Source organism: Haplochromis burtoni, unplaced genomic scaffold, assembly GCF_018398535.1.
Source record: "Haplochromis burtoni strain Fernald_Lab_line unplaced genomic scaffold, NCSU_Asbu1 Contig_245, whole genome shotgun sequence".
Lineage (NCBI taxonomy): Eukaryota > Metazoa > Chordata > Actinopteri > Cichliformes > Cichlidae > Haplochromis > Haplochromis burtoni.
The window spans coordinates 910141-930026 of NW_024582606.1; the positions used below are offsets into that span (position 1 = coordinate 910141).

General features: G+C 40.9%; 1 protein-coding gene across 12 annotated transcripts in view; it reads left to right on the plus strand.

Moving 5' to 3' along the window:
• The window catches only part of itpr1b (inositol 1,4,5-trisphosphate receptor, type 1b), an 80125-nt gene that overhangs the window by 50775 nt on the left and 9464 nt on the right, over positions 1 to 19886 (plus strand). For 8 of the 12 annotated variants that reach the window (XM_014329288.2, XM_014329291.2, XM_014329293.2 and 5 more), the window contains 14 exons: positions 1120 to 1303; positions 1647 to 1909; positions 3010 to 3210; positions 4664 to 4774; positions 5135 to 5230; positions 5301 to 5435; positions 5802 to 5909; positions 6819 to 7050; positions 10373 to 10495; positions 17080 to 17255; positions 17540 to 17704; positions 17808 to 17997; positions 18303 to 18395; positions 19200 to 19348. In XM_014329288.2, the coding sequence (XP_014184774.1) occupies positions 1120 to 1303; positions 1647 to 1909; positions 3010 to 3210; positions 4664 to 4774; positions 5135 to 5230; positions 5301 to 5435; positions 5802 to 5909; positions 6819 to 7050; positions 10373 to 10495; positions 17080 to 17255; positions 17540 to 17704; positions 17808 to 17997; positions 18303 to 18395; positions 19200 to 19348 (2226 nt within the window). The remainder of the gene's footprint in view (positions 1 to 1119; positions 1304 to 1646; positions 1910 to 3009; positions 3211 to 4663; positions 4775 to 5134; positions 5231 to 5300; positions 5436 to 5801; positions 5910 to 6818; positions 7051 to 10372; positions 10496 to 17079; positions 17256 to 17539; positions 17705 to 17807; positions 17998 to 18302; positions 18396 to 19199; positions 19349 to 19886) is intronic. The other 4 variants (XM_005947553.2, XM_014329296.2, XM_005947557.2 and 1 more) reach the window with 1 other exon arrangement.

Below are 19886 nucleotides of genomic sequence, written 5' to 3' on the forward strand. Positions count from 1 at the left end.
GTTTCTATGCTTTGCTCCTTTTTCCTCAAACTTAACTGAGTTTAGCTAAACCTGGAGAGAGTCTTATGTAACAGACTTTGAAAGCTGCCCCAGAATCTCAGTACGTGATAACTCCTGCTTGCATCAACCCCACCTCCCACTTTCGGACCCTTTCTCCACCTCCCTCTCACACCACACGCTCACTTCGTGCCGCTCTGGCAGTGAAAAGTAGGGCAGGGTTTTCCTCTCTTCCTCTCCCGCTCCCATTTTCGTTCTCCCTCACTGCTCGCCCTCTGCGGCTGATGTAACAGTGTTGGCGCTCTGTGCCCTCACTGTAACCACTCAGCTGATTACAGGTCTTATGTAAGGAGGGATTGTTGAGAGGAAAATGGGACATAACATATGAGCCTGTTGCAGAAAAACAACAGCTCCATGTAACAGGGCTTTCAAGCCAGATTGGCCTTTGCGTAGCTGTAGGTCGCAGAATATTTCCTTTGCTCCAGTATGAGTAAGAAGTTTTTGAGGAAAACGTCTCGTGTTTCATGTTTGAATGCTTATAAAAGCAAAAAGTAATTGCTTTTTTGCCGTTAAACAAATGCACTCAGCACGAGTGAGCCCTACTCTATGAACACGTTTATACAGCTGTGTGCATTTTCCTGCTTACATGTACGCTCGTGTGAAGTACAGGTTGCAGGACAGGTTGTGTAGTTGCTTCTTTTGGTGTGTGCATGTTTTTAAATGTGGCTGCATGCTAATCCCAGAGCTCGTCTTCGTTTCTGCCCTTGGTCATGTACTTGTGCATGTTAAGACCCATCTGAGTACTCTGGGTGCCAGAAGCAAGTTCTGATAAGGAGCAGAGAGCAGATAGTGTAAAATCAGGTGAGCCTTTAGAGCATGTTTTCCTGGCACTGTGAGAGCAGGATTATATAACTAATTCTCACTAAACCTCTGGCTAAAAGCGCTGCAGAACAATTAGCAGAGACAATGATAAGAAATGCCAATAAGAGATTAAAATGCGTTTAAAATATTGGTGTATATGCTGATTTTTATGTAAACACTATAAGGTAATTAAAAACCTATAAGGATATTGTCTGAGCGACTCGTATTGTTTAATTTCTTTCTTTTGTGTCTCCACCCCAGAGGTCATTTTTCCATCGTTTAACGGGAGACAACAAGTCTGAGAAATTCTTTAAAGTGTTTTATGAGCGGATGAAGCTGGCCCAGCAGGAGATCAAAGCCACTGTGACTGTCAATACCAGTGACCTGGGCAGCAAGAAAAAGGACGAGGAACCACCAGACAAAGACACACCGGCACGCAAGAAAGGTCAGCGGACAAGTGTTGGCGTTACCAACATAACAATAGGCTAGAGAAGGAAGTGTTTGACTGCATTGTCAAATAAGTCACATATGACACTATGAAAAACTGGAAAAGCAAACCTCTGCTGCACTCTTCGTACGAGGCAGTAGATCCGTTTCTTCATTATTAATTATACCCGTGTACAAAATTATTATTTATCACATGTATCATTTCTACATATCTCTGTATGTGTAAATGACAGCAAGGATCAGTACATAAATTCTTAACTTGTCAAGTGAACAGTCATTGTAACCGTTGTCTTGTCCAATGGTCTGTGGTGTTTGACTGCCTCTTCTTTACCTGTGGTTAGTGAAAGATATGCCGGTAGTGGCGATGGTGACTGAGGAAGTGAAGGAGCAGCTAGTTGAGGCCTCTGCGGTCACCAAGAAGGCTTACACAACTTATCGTCGTGAGGCCGAAGCCGAAGAGCACCAAGCTGCAGCTGATGGCTCTCCTGTCCCAACTGCTGATAAGAGCCAGGAAGAGGGCGAGATGAGCGTTACCATCACTATCATGCAGCCCATCTTGCGCCTCATGCAGCTGCTGTGTGAGAACCACAACAGAGAGCTGCAGGTCAGCCATCATCAGACCAGCTTGTGATTATAAGTCCTTTATTTATATATACGACACTTAGTGACACTGTCACTTTATCAGTGCTGGTCATCATGCCCTTTGCTGCTAAAGTATTTATACCATTCTCGATACTGGTACTCAGGTTCTTTCACTCTACTTATTATATTATTTTATTACTTGTTATTCTGTTTGTTTAAAAATATATATATATTTATTACTTAAAAAAAAAAAGCTGTTTCTTCATTATTTTGGTTCTTTTCGCTCGACCGTGTGTACATAATTTTGTTCCACCTCATCTTAACATGATGCGAATGACAATAAAGCTCCTTGAATCCTTGAATATATATACATATAATATATAGGCTGCCATGGGCTGATGGGAGCAGGGTTAACTTTTTCTGTCCCGTGTTCTGAATTTCAGTCATCACACCATCTTATACAGAAATGAAACTGTTGAAAATAGGCACCAGTTGCAGAACTTCCTGACACAGTCTTGTATGTGCTGGTCTGGTTTCACTATGATGAGTGTGCTCGTGTTTGGTAGTGGCTAGCTCCAGCAGCCCAGACAGAAAACTTCCTGCTTGCACTGATTCTTGCACTCCAAACTGGGACAGGCCTTCATTAAATGCTGGTTGGCTCTGTGCTGTCTCTCCCATTCTGAACCTGTGTAGGAGCCAGATATTGATTTACCGCTAGCCTCGCTGCACAGATGATCAGTTCACTGAGATGTTTGTGTTCTTTCCAAAGACGTCACTGCAGTAATTGTCTTGCTGCCGTATACAGTAGGTTTGGAAAAGCCATCACGACTTTTTATATTTAGTTCTTACGTCAGCGAGAAAGAGAAAATGGTTTAGATTACCTAAGTAGAGGAATTTCTCTTTTGCCAACCATCTCTGCAGATTCCGACACTCTCGTGAATCATCTCATATTAAGTCTCCTGGTTTTACCTCATGCCACATCACATATATTTTAATTTTGTGACTAACTGTTAACAAAGTGTTTATGTTTCCCTACAGGGGCTTTTAAAGTTTTTGATGAGATGAGTCCAAGTAAAGAAAGATTCCATGTTGAGTGTTTATTTTCATGTTGTCCTTCTGTAGAATTTTCTACGCAACCAGAATAACAAGAACAACTATAATCTGGTGTGTGAGACTCTTCAGTTCTTGGACTGCATCTGTGGCAGCACCACAGGAGGACTGGGGCTTCTGGGACTTTACATCAATGAGAAGAATGTAGGACTTATCAACCAGACTGTGGAGAGCCTTACTGAATACTGCCAAGGCCCCTGCCACGAGAACCAGGTAACACACTGTACACCTGTGTGCAAGATGAGCTTTTTATATTCTGTAGCTATCAAATCAATGACCGGCTTTGATCGTGATGCTAGTTTTGTTTTGAGTTCTCTGTAGTCAGGAATGTGTCAGGCTCTTGTCTTTCCTAAGCACGCTAACACCAGCCTACTCCGGGTAGGACGCCTCTGTTTGTTCTTTGGCATAGGTTAGTAGTCTTCTCACATGATGGCGGCATCCTCTGTTCCTGCCGCTGTGAGGTCATTTTTATAACAAGTGTGAAACTGGCATGACTAAACAAGCAACTGGCTAAATACAGTCTCTGTTTGAATTGATTCCAGTTCCTTTACACAGTGCCAGAGGGGCATTGCCAGACTAAATACAGCGTTTTGTTCACAAAGAGAGAATAAACGGGAACAAGTGCTGGAATTCTTTCTATTTGTGCTTTGCATGTTCTGTTTGTAAAATTGTATCAAGTCACTCCAAACCATTTGGCTTCCACACTTATTGTTCAGTTCTGAGGTGTGGTACATGTTTGACAGCTCGTGTGATTTATGAGTGTGAAGCCTCCGAAACTTGGCCAGTATTTATGATATGTGACCTGCCTCGTCACTACCTTACCGTGCCGGGAATAAAAACCTGAGGGCAATCTGGCTTCAAATGAAATCTGGAACAAAGTTGTTTTGTTTTTGTTTGTTTGTTTGTTTTTTTGCCCTTTTTTTGTCATCCCACCTGTTTTCTCCAGGATGCTGATCGTACCCTCTGCCCATGACATGCTCTCAGAAAAGTGATTCTTAATCTCAGTAGTTTCACTTCCTGGTTAAATAAATATTAAGAAACTTAATTGAGTGTTTTATAACACTGCGTGAAATTTACAGTCCCTGAAATTAGAATGAGAATTCCTTCAAAGAACATATGAGATGTAAATAATGTTGCCACTCCCGCCTTCAGAATGGTGCTGGTTGTTTTCTAGATACCACCTGATAGATGGTTCCAGATTTCTTGGATAACTTACTGTTGTTTCCTCTTCTTGTAATTCCACTTTCTTAGTGAATACATAATCTGTTGAGAGACCCGGTTAATGTTGTCTTTGAAGTCGGCACCTTATAACTGGCTGTAGGTTTGTGACAGCTGTCACATTACATGAATTTGTGATGCACTATCAAATTTGCCACTTCAGACATAAAACCCTCCAATTCGTCCATCTCGCACTTATTAAAATCTTTATTTGTAAGTGTGCATAAGTACAAATAATAGATGCAGAAAAAAGAGAAGAGCTTGACTTACAGGAAAATGGATCAGACTCTTATCTTATTACTGCTAAAGAAAAAACAGTCGGTCTGCTGTCCTGCTGGTTTTACTGATTATATCATGAAAAACACCAACAGCAGAGATTAAACATTATTTTTAACCCAGAACTACTGTCAAGCTTGTGTTTTGCCATTTCTTTTTCTTTGTTCCTTAGAACTGCATTGCCACACATGAGTGCAATGGCATTGACATCATCATTGCTCTCATCCTGAATGACATCAACCCCCTTGGCAAGAAGAGGATGGATCTGGTGTTGGAACTCAAAGTGAGTGTTCTGAAGTGGTGTGATGCTTTTAGTAATCCGTCTAAAAGGTGTTATTTGATTTGATTATGCAGGTGTTACATGTCTGTAGGAGAAGTAATGTGGTAGTTGTGTCATTACAGTGTCAAAAGCTTTAGATACAACATTCAAATTCATGGAATTGCAGTTTCACTGACAGTAGCTGAAAGTAGAATCAGCTACCCAAAATCAGGGCTGGCCAGCACGGGTTTTTCCTGTGCTCCATCACAAATTGCATAAGTAAAGCGTGAAAGAACACTTGCATTCGATTTACTGTCTCTGGAAGTCTGGAATGCTGACAATCAGGTAAAAAAGCCAATCTGTCTCTTGTCATCTTTTGCCCAGAATAATGCCTCCAAGCTGCTTCTTGCAATTATGGAGAGTCGCCATGACAGCGAGAATGCCGAGAGGATACTGTATAACATGAGACCTAAAGAGCTGGTATGTGTGCAATGCAAACAGTTGCATAGTAACAAGCAGGTGCTGTTATGACAGTCAACTTTTTCTGCAGGTGGAGGTGATCAAAAAGGCCTACATGCAGGGAGAGATAGAGGTTGAGGAGCCGCAGGAGGGTGAGGATGGAGAGGAGGAGCACTCCGCGTCTCCACGCAATGTTGGTCATAACATCTACATCTTGGCACATCAAGTAAGCCGCTATAAAATAGGTGTGGAAAGGGGAACACACCATGAGCAAATAAGACCAGTGGATTTCCAGTAACTCCTGAAAACACATGATACTTTTCATTTTATAATCATTTCCTCTTTGAAAGCTTTCAGGCTGTGGGCTGCTCGGTAACAGAGGGTCTGTTTATACAATCAATTAGTGGAATGACGGTAATCATGGGGCTGAACAGCCCCACCCTGCAACCTTGCTGGGGAATGAAAGCTGACACATTCAAACAAAGGAAAAGTATCATGTAGAGTTAACCTAAATACAAGCAGTGTTGCCCAACCTTTTTGACATGCTGGAAGTAACACTTGTGACGAGTGTCTGTCAATCATCTGTTTTCAGTTAGCCCGCCACAACAAGGAGCTGCAAGCTATGTTAAAGCCAGGAGGGACATATGGCGAGGGCGACGAGGCCCTGGAGTTCTATGCTAAACACACCGCTCAGATTGAGGTCAGTGTTTGGCTCCATGTCGTAAATAAACTCCGCTAATGTTCACCTGCTGCCGTCTGTCTTGTATTTTATTTTCAATTCATCATTTTCCCACAGTTTTATTTCTGGATGAGCTCTATCTAACATCTCTGTTGCAAGATGCCAGTGTTGGTTTAAGGGGACTGTGACATGTTTTGGCCTAACTATTGACTTGAAGCATGTGATACTTTTTTTTCTTGGCTTGTTTTTGTGTTTCTTTGTGTCGTGTGACAGAATGACGAGTACCTTTGGCATGTTTGGCGCACTTGATGAGTAAGAGGAATGCAGATTGCTGGCAGTATTCCAAGCTCAAGTTGTTGGTTCAGTTCATGAGCTGCTTTTGAAAAGAAAACAACCCTGTTTTTGTTTTTTTCCTCTAAAGAGCAGTTTATGCCAGGCAGTCCATTTGAATCAGAGGTGTCATGGTGGTTATATTTTTCATTTTAAAAAATATAACCACTATTTTTACTTTTTGCTTTTAGTTCAGTTCAGCTTCAGCGAGTTTCCAGAGTGGGTTTGCTTGTTTCAGTTTAGTTCATATTGTTTGAAAATGTTTAGATTTACTTTAATTTTTATTAGCTTCAGTGTTTTAGTTTTTTTTTTTTTTTGGTTTTAGTCTCAATAAACTTATCCATCAAAGCCTCGTCAGTCAAGTTATGATAGATTTTGCCAAACTAATAAATAAAACTGTTTTTTATTTATTTTGTTTAGCTCATAAAATCTTTTTTTTCCCACAGTATTGTTTTAGTTTTCAGTTTCTTTTTACTATAACTACAATAATCTTGACTTAAGGATACAAACTGTTTTCATATAAGAAAAGAATAAGGAATTATTTACCTGCTGCAGTCACAGATGTTTTGATCGGTGACTGTTGCTCTGTTTGGTGTCCAGATTGTGCGGCTGGATCGCACAATGGAGCAGATCGTTTTCCCTGTGCCCAACATCTGCGAGTTCCTCACTCAAGAGTCCAAGCTGCGTGTATACTACACCACAGAGCGAGATGAGCAAGGTAGCAAGATCAATGACTTCTTCCTGCGCTCTGAGGATCTCTTCAATGAGATGAATTGGCAGAAGAAGCTGCGAGGTACTCAAGAGGCTACTGGTAACACAAACACCGTTCCCTGTGCGTCTTTCTCCTCAACTCTTTATGAACTAGTGCCTGGTTTACGCTCTTTCGTCTTGCATCCCTCCAGGCCCCAAGCCCCTTTCTGACACATACACTGCATACAGGTTATGTTTTACATATTGGCATGAGGGATAAGCACAAAGTTTCCCTCCCTCTCACTCTAGTAGGATTACTCCAAATGTGTCCTCCACATATAACATTATTACAAAAACACATATCCCAATAAAGAATATAAAGGCCTCAACTACCACAGCATTTATGGGGTTTTTCAAATGTTTTATCAGCAGACAGAACCTCACAGCTATATTGTACCCTCAGACAGGTCTCACTCATAGCTTCAACTTTGAATTGTGCTAACCACTGATCTGTCAGAGATTAGCTGCAGCAGCATTACAAGATCTGTTGCATCAGAGTAAATCGGACCTATTTCGCACAAACACGAAGAAAACACAAAAACTCAAAAATGAGTTTGGTTCAAAGTTTTGCAAGAACGGTTCTTTCTTGGTAGCAGAATAAAGTTGACCCATAGAGACATGTTGTGATGAGGGTCCACGTCTGAAAGAGGCTGCCAAAATGCTGAACCCTGGAGAGATGAAAGTCGAGAGAGCATGTAAACTTTTATAAGCTGCTTATATTAAATTGCACTGTAATCACTAAGTTGGTTTGTTAATAATAAATATTAGTAGCAAAGCATACAGCATATAGCTCCCAATGTTGTGATATTATCACATCTTCTAATCTCGATAAAAACAAAAGTATACTGCTGTGATATTACAATGTTCAGGTTCCTGTATTTTGTTTTTCTGGAAACTAAAAGCCTCAACTTCCCAACATAATGGGATTAATGGTTTGATGTACTTTACCTGCATACCAGCTGTAAGGTTATTCTCACATTGACATCAATCAAAGCTGGGCTAAAAGAAAGCAGGAACAGGACACAAAGGCAAAGCATTAAAAACTCAGCCCTGATGTCATTTTCACTTTAATCTTTTGTTGTTCATTAATCTTAAGTTACTTTAGTTATGCACTCAATAGCACTACTTTGACTTTCCCTTTAAGGTCAGGTCCGGTTCCTGCCGACTGCCTACCTGACTCTGCCAGTTTTTGCTTTTGTTTGTCTTTGCTGGTTAAAGAAAAGGTTGTGGTTCGTCATACGGTCAGGCCAGAAGAGACAGCGTTAGCCTATAATGTGGAAAAAAAAATATGAAGAGACCAGCCTCTTTCCTATGTGAATGAATCAGCACAGCTGGAGACTGTGCTGTTCCACTGGTGCTAACCGCTTGTCATCAATATAGTGACTTCTGTTGCCAAAAGTCCCCACCCACAGTTCTTCTTTTCTAATGAATAGCCGACCTCAAAATAGCATTAGCCACGATACTGATCTCCTGACCAAGGTCTAATATGCTGTGTCTGTGTGAGTGTGCGGCCAAATATGTGCGTGCAAGTTGTTTTTACTCAAAAGAGGAAAAGCGTTTAGTGCGAAACCCTGTTTCCAAAAAAAACTCTGTCGCTGTCTAAAATGGAAAATAAACAAAAAGAATCAACAGCAAAATAATTTGCATTATTATTTAAACTTCAACGCTTTAGCACAAACCGCATATTAAGTGTTAAGACTAAGAAGCTATTTGTTAACCTGTGCTTCGATTGAGCAAAACCCGGCCCAAAACAGGACGCTGACATCACCATGCTTCACATATAAAGTTCGGCTGCTGAGATGTCGTGCTGTCCTTTTTCCAAACGCAAAGATTCTCGTTTATAACAAAGGTTCTGTGCAAGGTCTTATTTGTCAAACCAGTAGCAGTGTTGTTTTTGAAGATCAGTGGCTTTCCCCTTGATCTGTTTACGCTCACACACACACATGCGCGCACACACACACACACACTCACACTATTGTTTTTGGTGCATTCATTAACATGAACATAAGCCGATGCGTCGCCTTTAATTGCTCGGATGTTACTTGCAGTTCAGTTGTGACCTTGCATATGACCTTTTCTTCTTTTTACACAAAGTCTGGTGCTCAGACTTTTAAGTTAGGTTTTGCAAACACACTTCTTTTCCTTTTCGTGCTGTGAATCACTTCCCTAAATGTATGAAAGTCAGACTTTGATAAATCCCCATTCGTTGAATAAAACCGAGCCCCCACCCACACCTGACTGAAACATGTGACTCTGATTTCACCTTCAAAATAACTCCGATCCTAAACTTCAGTGAGGCTTTAGGACATATAAAGCAGAAATACGGAAAATTTAAAAGGATTCACCAACTTTGAAATAGTATGTCTATGTGTGGAAGTAGTTTGGTTGATGAGCAGATTGTCAGTAAATTACTGGGTCACTAAATGCAGCAGTGCACAGAGGTTATAATGATTTGGAAAACTGAGGAGAATTTCCAGATTTCATCATCTATGATAAATCATAAAAATGTTGAGAATCCAGAGAAATCCCTGAAAACAAGGGACAGTGTGAAAACCTACAGGTGTAAATCACTTGAAAGCCTTGGCGATACTTCAGAAAACATTCAGCATCCAAAAATTCCAAATGTTCATACTACCGTGCAACAACATCAAATAAAATAAACGGAGCAAAACACTAGTATCTGCTGTGTGCCTTAGGTAATTCGGGATGGTCTGAGCAGAAGTGAAAAATGTCCTGTGGTCTGATGAATCATAATTTGAAATTCTATTCAGATGCTTATTGTTTAAATGATTTGCAGATTGTTGCATTCTTTTGTTTACATTTTCCACAGAGTCCCAAGTTTTTTTGGGCTTTTTTGAGGGTATTTTTTTCCTTTTTCAAATGTGAAATGTGTGTGATTTTTGAGTACTTGAGGTGTCCCAGATTATTCTGTTTAGGTGGTTATGTTAGCAGTAAATGTACACACTCGCATTCTGACTTGTTTGACTGTGTTTCACACCAAATTTACTAACCAAATCAAATATCCAGAGTATTCACTCAGCGAGTTTTGGTTCTTCTAAACCAAAGAAGCAGAGCTGCTTGCTGTGGTTGCCACTTGTGACAAGGGAGTAGCTGGAATTGGCTTTACGAAAGAAACTATTAATGGCACCAGTTTTATAGTTGCCATGCTCAGTGTTTGTCGACAGCGACAGAGAGAGTTCAAGCAGTTCATGTAATTTAGGGTTGGTGCAAAGTTGGTTATCTGTATAAATCTTTTTTTTCAGCTTTGACTCAAAGGTATTGAAAGTGAAACTTGGTTGGTCTGAAACACTGGACAGTTTTTGGAGTACAGACATGTACGCACTCCATCTGAGTGCTTTAGCATAGCCATCTTTGTTAATGTGCTTCACTATGCTGTCCTCTAGCCCAGCCCATCCTGTACTGGTGCTCCAGGAACATGTCATTCTGGAGCAGCATCTCCTTCAACCTGGCTGTGCTCATGAACCTCCTCGTGGCCTTCTTCTACCCTCTGGAAGGCATCCGTGGAGGTCAGTCACTCTCAGTCTTTCTCTGTGTATAATACCCAGTCATTGCCATTGCCCTGTTAAGATGACTTCTGTCAGTTTTCTTTTGGATCAGAGTTTAAAACACACAAACAAAAAGTCTTTCTGCAGCTGAGATCATGCTATAATATTCTTAAACACAGAACAAATATTGTAAATATTCTGTGTAGGTACTGCCATCTGATTCATAGTGTATGGCTACTAACAGTAGAAACGATTCATCGACTCGATCCTCGGAGCTGCTTATGGTCGAACACCCAGCAGTAGAGGTGGTGTGCTGTAGCAGAAGTGTCCAAGGTGAAATGTGAGATAAGCTTTGCTGTGTAGGTCAATTTGAAGCAGCATTATGAGAAATCTACAGCTTGTAGACAGATAAACAGAGTTTTGTTTTATGTGAACATCCTGTTAGCATGTCTCAGTTCATGGCTGCTTATATTCTCGTGCCTGAGCTGAAGATTACACATGTGGACACCATGACAGACCCTTTGTCTTACAACTTACAACTTTAACACTTGAGAATAACAGATTGCTTATGCCCTGATTGTTATCTGCGTGTGTGTACGTGCGTGTGTGTGTGTGTACGTGCGTGTGTGTGTGTACGTGCGTGTGTGTGTGTGTACGTGCGTGTGTGTGTACGTGTGTGTGTGTGCGTGCACTGTGGTTAACACAATGAGTGTGACTACTACAACACAGGAAATGGGAGTGAGTGACACAAGCATTACTGCTGAGATCAGGGGTGGGGCGGGATGCAGAGAGTGCAACATGTGTGTTATCAGAGACCTGGTTAAAAAGAACAGGAAAGAAACTGAGTGTTTACTCTTCAATTTCTTCATTTTATGATCAGGTGTATCGCAACACCTCAGCATATTTAGACCTTCCAGCTCACAGAAAGTAGTCCTCGACCACTCGAGGCAAACTGTGATCTAAAAAGTGTAGATTAGCCTGTAAAGTTATGGCAGGAATCTTTTTGATATATGCAGAGAAATGCAATAGTTTATTTTTTCCTTCACCAAGTTTCTGTTACTGGCACAGAGCAATTAAAAAAGGTGTTGTGTGTGCTGGAGTCACAGATGTTAGAAGTGGAAAAACTAGTGTTAGCAGAAATCTGATTAATGTTAGCAACTCTTGGTTATATTAGCATCTACCAGGGAATGTGGATATCTGCAGCAACAATTAAATACCTTTAGCTGTCCAATGTCTCAAAAAATTACATAATGTCACATTTGCTTATTTTCTGTCTTTTAATCTGAAGTAAACACAAAAAAACTAAAATCTATTTGAGATCTGGCTGCTGTTCAGAGATGTATGAGGGGTGTCTGGCTTGTTGATTTGCGTCCCAATTTTCACATCCTTTACGAAATGCTCTATGTTTAGACCTTTTTAATATTCATTTCCACAGTTGCAGCCAGTACTTGATCAGATTGCCACAGTTAAAGGAATTGTGAGTGCGTAGCTTTTAAGGACCTTACAGAATGCTGTATGTTCCCGTGCTTGTGGTTTGGGTGTAGCCTCACACCTCCCTAACCAAAGTTGGGGAGGTGTGAGCATCGCTACAGCTGTGAACAGAATGCAATCCCGGTTGAAGAGCTGGATCTTGAACTGCAGTGGTGTCATAAAATATTGATTTTGCACTTCTTTTCCTCTGAGGTCTTTTTTTTTTCTCTCTTTGCGTGACTTCTGGTAATTATGGTATGTGATAGATTCACCCAGACTATTAATACTGTGACCACCTTAAAAAGCCAGAATCACGTCAGGGACACATACAGCAAGATTTCAAATGGCAGATGTCTTGCTTTACAACTGATAAATATTTGTCCAAGCAGTGATCTGTTTTAAATGAAGTTTTAAATGTAAAAGCGAACTCATAATGCTTTACAGTACAAACCATTTTTTAAGGTCAATTTACAATCACAAATGAACTGAACATGAATGTCTGTAGACTGTGGGAGGCAGTACCCAGAGAGATCCCACGCAGCACAGGGAAAACATGCCACGAGATTTCACCCAGGAGCCTTCTTGCTGCTTCTTGCGCAGAGAAAGTGCAAGCTACTGCATCAATGCCAGTCATAGTGAATTTTAGTATTTAGTGTTTAGTTCAACACCAAGCGCTATTATGCTATTATTTATTGATCAAAATGACTGTATGTATAAGTGTGAACGTAGTTGAACATGAAATGCTATCAGAACACATTATGACAGAAATCATAAAGTTTCCCTATTAAAGTGGAAGACTGCACCACGGTGTCCTTCACTCACACACAACATGACTTGCTAACTGTGATAAAGCTGTTTCACATGTGCTCACATAACAAATGACACTGATGACTGATCATTGTCTTCTCACAGACATGTTTTATCTAAACGGTTATCAGTAAAGTAAGCTCTGGTGTATGATTCAGTGATATCTGCAGAGATATAAAGAAGGAAGATTTAAAGGTTGTATTCACAGCTAAAAATTGGTCAGCATTTGTCATCACATTGGCGGCCGATTCTTCATAAAAGCTGTCATTTTAAAGCAATTCTGTGGTAACAGCTTAATGTTTATAAAGACATGCACTTGGTGTTAAAGTTTTTGTATCAATGAGGAAACCAATCAAGTTTCACACAGCTGCTTCAGACTAGGAAAAGGGAAGACATCGCAAAGAAACTCTGTGTTTGTTGAAGAAAACCTGCCAAGGAACAGGTGGATTCAGACTCCATTAATAACTGAGTAACCCAGAGTTTTATTTAGCTCTGTCTGAAACAAAAAACCCAGTGGATCCGTCATCTCTCAGTTTCACTAAACCCATTTTCTGAAACGGACCTCTGCATTTTGATACAGCCAGTCAGCAGTGGTCACAACTTTAACCCTCTCAGGCTCAAATTACGTTTTTTGTTGCTAATGCACAACCAAGTCCTGCAGTGGTACTTCTGAGTAAAAAAAACTCATAAAATATGTATGTGGGGTAATCAGGTTGTTAGTGTTTAACTGTTGCAAATCTGCAACGTCTGCCTGGAGAGGGTTAAGACGAGAGCGGACTTTGTGATTGATACACACACCCCCACCCCACAAAACCAGAACTACACAACAAATGCTACAAGGCATCGAGAAGCATTTATGTTTTTACAAAACCAAATTGAGATCCAATCTTAGCCAGAATTTAAAAACTGAGGCCATTCATTTCGATACTGAAACTACAGATGGTGTTATTCATTCCTTAACATCGGTATTTTCTGTGTGCCATCCTTCTTTTAGAGTCACCGTTTGCCGACGCTGATTGGATTTAAACGTGTTTCCAAACAGTTTTTTTTTCTTCTCTTTTGTTTTTAGCAAAAAGTGTCTTCAGAGTGATGCTCCATTCATGCCCTATCAGTTTCTGACATGGGTTATGGTTAGGTTTTGTTATGTCAACCAAAGTCCATCATCCATCATGCATTTACTTAACCCCGTGTTCACAACTATGGAAATTATGTAAGCATATAAGCACCTACAGAAATTCAGTGCTCTGCTGATTTAATTGATTTTCAGCTCTAAAGCTGTCGTGTCTCTTGTGCCTAAAGTGTAGATTTTGGCACTACAAAGTATGAAGTAATCACCCTGAAGCATATATGTCAGTTTAATGCCTACAAACAATTGAATGTATTGAGTAAAAAGGACAAAAAAGTGGGGAAAAAAACCAAAACAAACCAGCGTAATAAATATTGATCTTCATTTAAAATGCATTAAATACACTCCTTTTCTTTTAACCAACAAGGATGTGGACATAAAAAGTTATTATCCCTGAGATCTCCAGATTTGACCTTCTTCCCCAAATGATTATAATCCCAGATCAGTCTGGGCTGTCACGAGGCTTTCATTTCTAAATTTAGGGTTAGGGAAAACTCTGTCTGGTGTTTGGTCACAAGTTGTAACTTCAAAGACTGAATATTCATTCAAACAGAGATTCTGAGTGATTACAGGAGATTCTTCACAAGCCAAAGGAATAAGCAGACCTGAGCATGTTTTTGTGTGAAGTTTCAGTTTTCTTTTTGATTTGCCGTCTCTTATTCCCTTCCGTTTTTTTTCTCAGTTCTGCTTCAGGGCAATATTTGTGGGGACGCGAAAAGCCTCAGCCGTTAAGGCCTCCATTGTTCCAGTGCAAAGAGAAGACGCACATTGTTTTTCGCATAAACTTTCAATTGTTCTGTCTGGGGTCAAACGGCGAGGTCCCTTTTGTTTGAACTTCCTTGCAGTGGTGTAGAGCAGACAAAAAAAGAGGTTGTTAGCTTAGCTTCAGAAACCTGATGTGGTTTTCAGTGTTAAAGGCCTTCTGAGAGCTTAGAGGTTCATTCCAGGATACACCACTCACTGCAAAATTAGGTGATTTGGGCATCTAAGAGATAAGATAAGATAAAACTTTATTAATCCCTCGGGTGGGTTCCTCTGGGAAATTCGGTTTCCAAAAGCACAGCACTGACAGAAGTTACAGAGTTACAGAATATTATATATATATATACATATATAAATAAAATATATATATAAATATAATAAATAAATAGAATAAATAATATATATATATACACACACACACACACACACACACACACACACACACACACACACACATATATATATAAATACAGAGACATATAAAATAAAATATACGAAGGGGATAAATAGAATAAATAGAAATAAAAATACAAGTGAATTGCACATTTCAAGTATTGAGGTCTATTGCACCATTGACTATTTAACAAAAGTATTGCACAAAAGGTATTGACAGTGAGGTGAAGAGGCACTACAGCTTAGTTGTTCCCCCCTCCTTTGTCCTCCTGTTTCCCCTCCCTCTCCCCTCCAGAGAGGAGTTAAACAGTCTGATGGCGTGTGGGACAAAGGAGTTTTTAAGTCTGTTAGTTCTTGTCTTGGGGAGAAGCAACCTGTCACTGAACAGACTCTTCTGGTTGTTAATGGCCGTGTGCAGAGGATGCCTGGCATTGTTCATAATGTCCATCAGTTTCTTTAATGTCCTTTTCTCTGCCACTGTCACCAGAGTGTCCAGCTTCATGCCGACCACAGAGCTAGCCCTCCTGATCAGTTTCTCTAGCCTGGATGAGTGTGAAATGGTGAATGCTTACCGCCACACAGATGCGTGCATGAAAACATAACATGCCCTATTTTCTTACCAGCTGAGATGCTTCATTTAAATATTAAAACCAGCTTCTTGCAAAGAAATATCAAATTTTACCAGTGAAGCTAAATTGGTCAGAAATGTTGTTTATTGCAAGTTTGCCATTGAGACATAGCAGGCCTCACTTTCATACTGTCTTAAGCTACATGGAATCCCCTTAAATACTATTGAAAACCTCACTTACAGTGACCGTGGATGGTTCGCTGTAAGCGGTTTGTTTGGAGAGAAACTGTGGTTGCGAACTTCTAGTAGCAAGCAGAAGTGTGTAAGCCTTAAAAATAAACACCCGGAATAACTACAAGTGGAGGAGCTCGATGACGAGGTCCAAGTCAGGTGGTCAAACTGCCAGAGCCTCCACCCTGTCACAGGTGGCTGCTATAATATGAGGAGAAACGGATTGTTTTTGTCTGTCAACAATGCAAGCCATCTGGATATGTGAAGTGTAGTGCAAGTAGTTCAATGTGAAGGTCAGTCTCGCTTCTCTTCTTATAACTGCAGAGTAAGCAAGTAAGAGAGATGAATGGCCTTAGACAGTAGGTGTGTGGCGTCAAAGCTGCTGTGTCTGGGTTGGCTGCCAAGTCTGAGCGCCCAGGCTGCCTGTTACGATGCAGTACCTGGGATGCATCGCTGATACATTTGGCGGGAACAAAGTATATTTTTAGCCAGTGGGAGGTTATGTAACAACCTGTCATGTGATTGGTATACACGGAGAGACGAGAAGGAGGCTTCAGAAAGACGGGAATGGAGGGAGACATCGAAAGTGCTCTTCGTCCTTGCTCAGAGAAAAGCAAACCTGACACAAAAGTTGTTTTTCGTTTTTTGTTTTCATGAAGAAATCAGATTATGGGGTGATGCCAGTGCACCATGAGCTCATAATACTGCTTTCCTGAACCACATTAACTGATATAGAACAAATAATAAATGTGAGTTAGATTTCTGTAAGGCATCAACATTCACAACTAAAAATAAGTGAGCTTCAACTTTTCACCTGATGTCCACTTTGTGTCATCTACTTTTTGATGTAGTGGCACAAATGTTTTGTTCAATGTAGCAATTGTTCTGATACCACAGTTAGCACAAACAACTCTTGTTCCTTCTCTAAAAATGAAAGGCTTACTATTCTGTTTCCTGAAGCTTTTTTATGAATGAATACATCTGAAAGATGGCCTTGTTGAAAAGGGCTTGTGTGTTTGCTTCACTGCAACGATCACACAGCTGCTTTCATGTTTAAACAGATAAACTGATGCATTTATGTCATGGCGCACCGATGTTGGCGAGTGTGACTTGCCTCACTCCCGACTGACTGGATTATCATTTGACTTGATAAAAGAATTAATAACTACTTAAAATAGTTGGCTGTGATGGAAAAGATTGAGTGAAAGCTTTCTCATCTCGCCCTAATGACGTCTCCTTCATCCTCAGGCACTCTGGAGCCCCATCTGTCTGCCCTGCTGTGGATGGCTATGCTGGTTTCACTGGCTATTGTCATAGTGCTGCCTCAGCCTCACGGTATCAGGGCCCTCATTGCCTCCACCATCCTGCGCCTGATCTTCTCGGTGGGCCTCGAGCCCACATTGCTCCTACTAGGAGGCTTTAATGTAAGTGGGCATGAACCTGACATTTAATTTTCATGCAGTACAGAAACACGGACTCTGTTCAAGCAAGATTTTGCCTTCAAACAGCCGCTAATACAAATGTCGCTCATTAAATCTTAAATCTTGTATATCAGGTCAGGGAGATTCCACACTACGCTGACAATGCAGCACTTGCACTATATATTTAGTAGTCTGAACAATGACTGTTTGAAATTCTTCTTGCACTGCCTTTGAACAAACCTTACCATACTGATTATACATGCTGTGTGTTTTCCATTGTTCTTCAGTTATGTAATAAGGTCATCTTCCTGATGAGCTTCGTTGGAAACAGAGGAACCTTTACACGTGGATACACAGCCATGATTATGGATGTCGAGTTCTTGTACCACCTGCTCTATCTGATTATCTGCAGCTTGGGGGTCTTTGTCCATGTCTTCTTTTACAGTCTACTAGTATGTGAGCTCACACATACTTCATCCTATACACATTTCATATATGACATTTAACCCAGTTCCAGATGTTCCACACACATCTCTAAACCCTTGTTCTTTCCAGCTCTTTGACCTGGTTTACCGAGAAGAAACCCTGCTGAACGTAATAAAGAGCGTAACCCGCAATGGCCGCTCAATTGTTCTGACAGCTGTGTTGGCGCTTATCCTCGTCTACCTCTTCTCTATTGTGGGATACATCTTCTTCAAGGACGACTTTATTTTGGCTGTGGACCGGATACCCAACAAAACTCTCGGTAAGTTGAAATACAGGCTTCTTGCCATTTCCTTGCTGGAACCAAAATGCATGTCATGCCTTACCCAGATGCCAGAACGCATGGAATGTTTTTCCTCATTCATTCTGAATCACTAAAAAAAACCAAAGATGAAAAATATTAAGTGTGGAGGATCTTTGTACATTCACTTGCTCTTAGCATCCAGCTACACTATCACTATTCGTCGCCACAAAAATGCATTGCATAAAAGTGAGTGTTTGACTCTCAAATGTGAACCTTGTATAGTTTGGATACTTGCATAATTTCTTCTGTTCCCAACTGAACAGAGCATGGAGCCAGCATGGTGGGAGAGTTCCTCTCTGGTGGAGTTTGTCAGAAAGAAAATGGAGAAAACTGCTCAGCAGAGGCCACGATGGATGGTAGGTTGACAAAGTGAAAGGTAAATGTGAGTGCGTGTACATGGGGTGGAGGCTTGGGTCGAAGGTTTCTTTTTAAGTGTAAATCCATGTTTGTTTGTGAATCTCTTGAATTTTTCCACGAGGCTGGGTGCGCGTGTTTGTGTGAAGGGCTTTATGTTCTCACATATTTCTGACTTGCCCAGAAGAGATTCGTCCCACCGAGCTACAAATCTAGGCGACTGGGTGGTCATGGGATTAAAACTGACTGGGCCAACTGGGGGCTTTCAGGGAGCTGGGTCATACACCAGGGGTTTAGACTCTTTAGACTTTGTGGTCTCACAGTACCAAGCCTAAGACTTAATGTAGGGGCCCATAGCTGAAAGGTCAGAGATTAGAGCAGGTCGATGGGTCCACCCAGGGATGGTGCGGGGACTCTCTAACTGCAAACAATGAGTTTTTGCAAACCATCCGACCTTGTTGGGATAAAGCCATCGTTCAAAGGTGAACACGTAGCACCTTTAAATTGATCGGCCAACCATGTCGAATCCTCAAACTGCTGGAGCTTGACCTTGTCTGAGCTTCCCATCCGTCATCACCAGGCAGGCTAATTAGGGTAGTCTGGTGACTAGCCTTTGTGTGGGAAGTTGAAGAATGTCCTCAGTCACATTAAAACCTCCTAATTTATTTTGGTAATATAATTGAATCTTTATGTAATGTAGCCACTTATTTTATTGAAACCATATATAAAGGTATTTTTGCTGGATGATAGAAATGCAGAGTAAACTTTAAAGGATCCTACAGTAACACTTCGCTGTGTCTTTGTAGCTTCCCTTGCCATCCAGCCGTCAGCGGTAGTGATTGAGGACAAGGAGCGGACGTGCGATTCCTTGCTCATGTGCATTGTCACAGTACTGAGCCACGGCCTCAGGAGTGGGGGAGGTGTCGGGGACGTCCTACGGAAACCATCCAAAGAGGTATAAAAAACAGGAACCCAACAATGAGGAGAGATCACACCTTTGAGGGTGTGAAGAAGAGTCATAAAATGACCAAATATCGGTTTTCCTGTTTTTTACTTTAAAGTCTAGCAACACAGATGAGACGTACTGGCACATCCCCCTACCATGCACAATAAGTCTAACTCGAGTTCAGCTAAATTGAGAAGATAACAGATATTTAAAGGTGTATTTAGTCTTGTAATAAGGAATTTAATATTAAACATTATAAGTAAAAGTAGACATGCTGTCAATTTAATATGTGTTGGATGAGGTAATAAGTGTAGTAGAGGATACGAAGCACTTTGAGTGCTCCAGTAGAGTAGAAAAGCGCTATATAAGAACCAGTCCATTTATCAGGAGTCCAGTATGTCTGAAAGTCTGTGATTGAAAGTTGTCCTTTACAAAGAGGATGTTTTCAAAGCTCCAAACATAGCAAAAACACACAGGATGAAGACAAGTTTGTAACGACCACGCATTAGACCTGCAACTCAACCCACAAGATGGCACAAAGAATTAT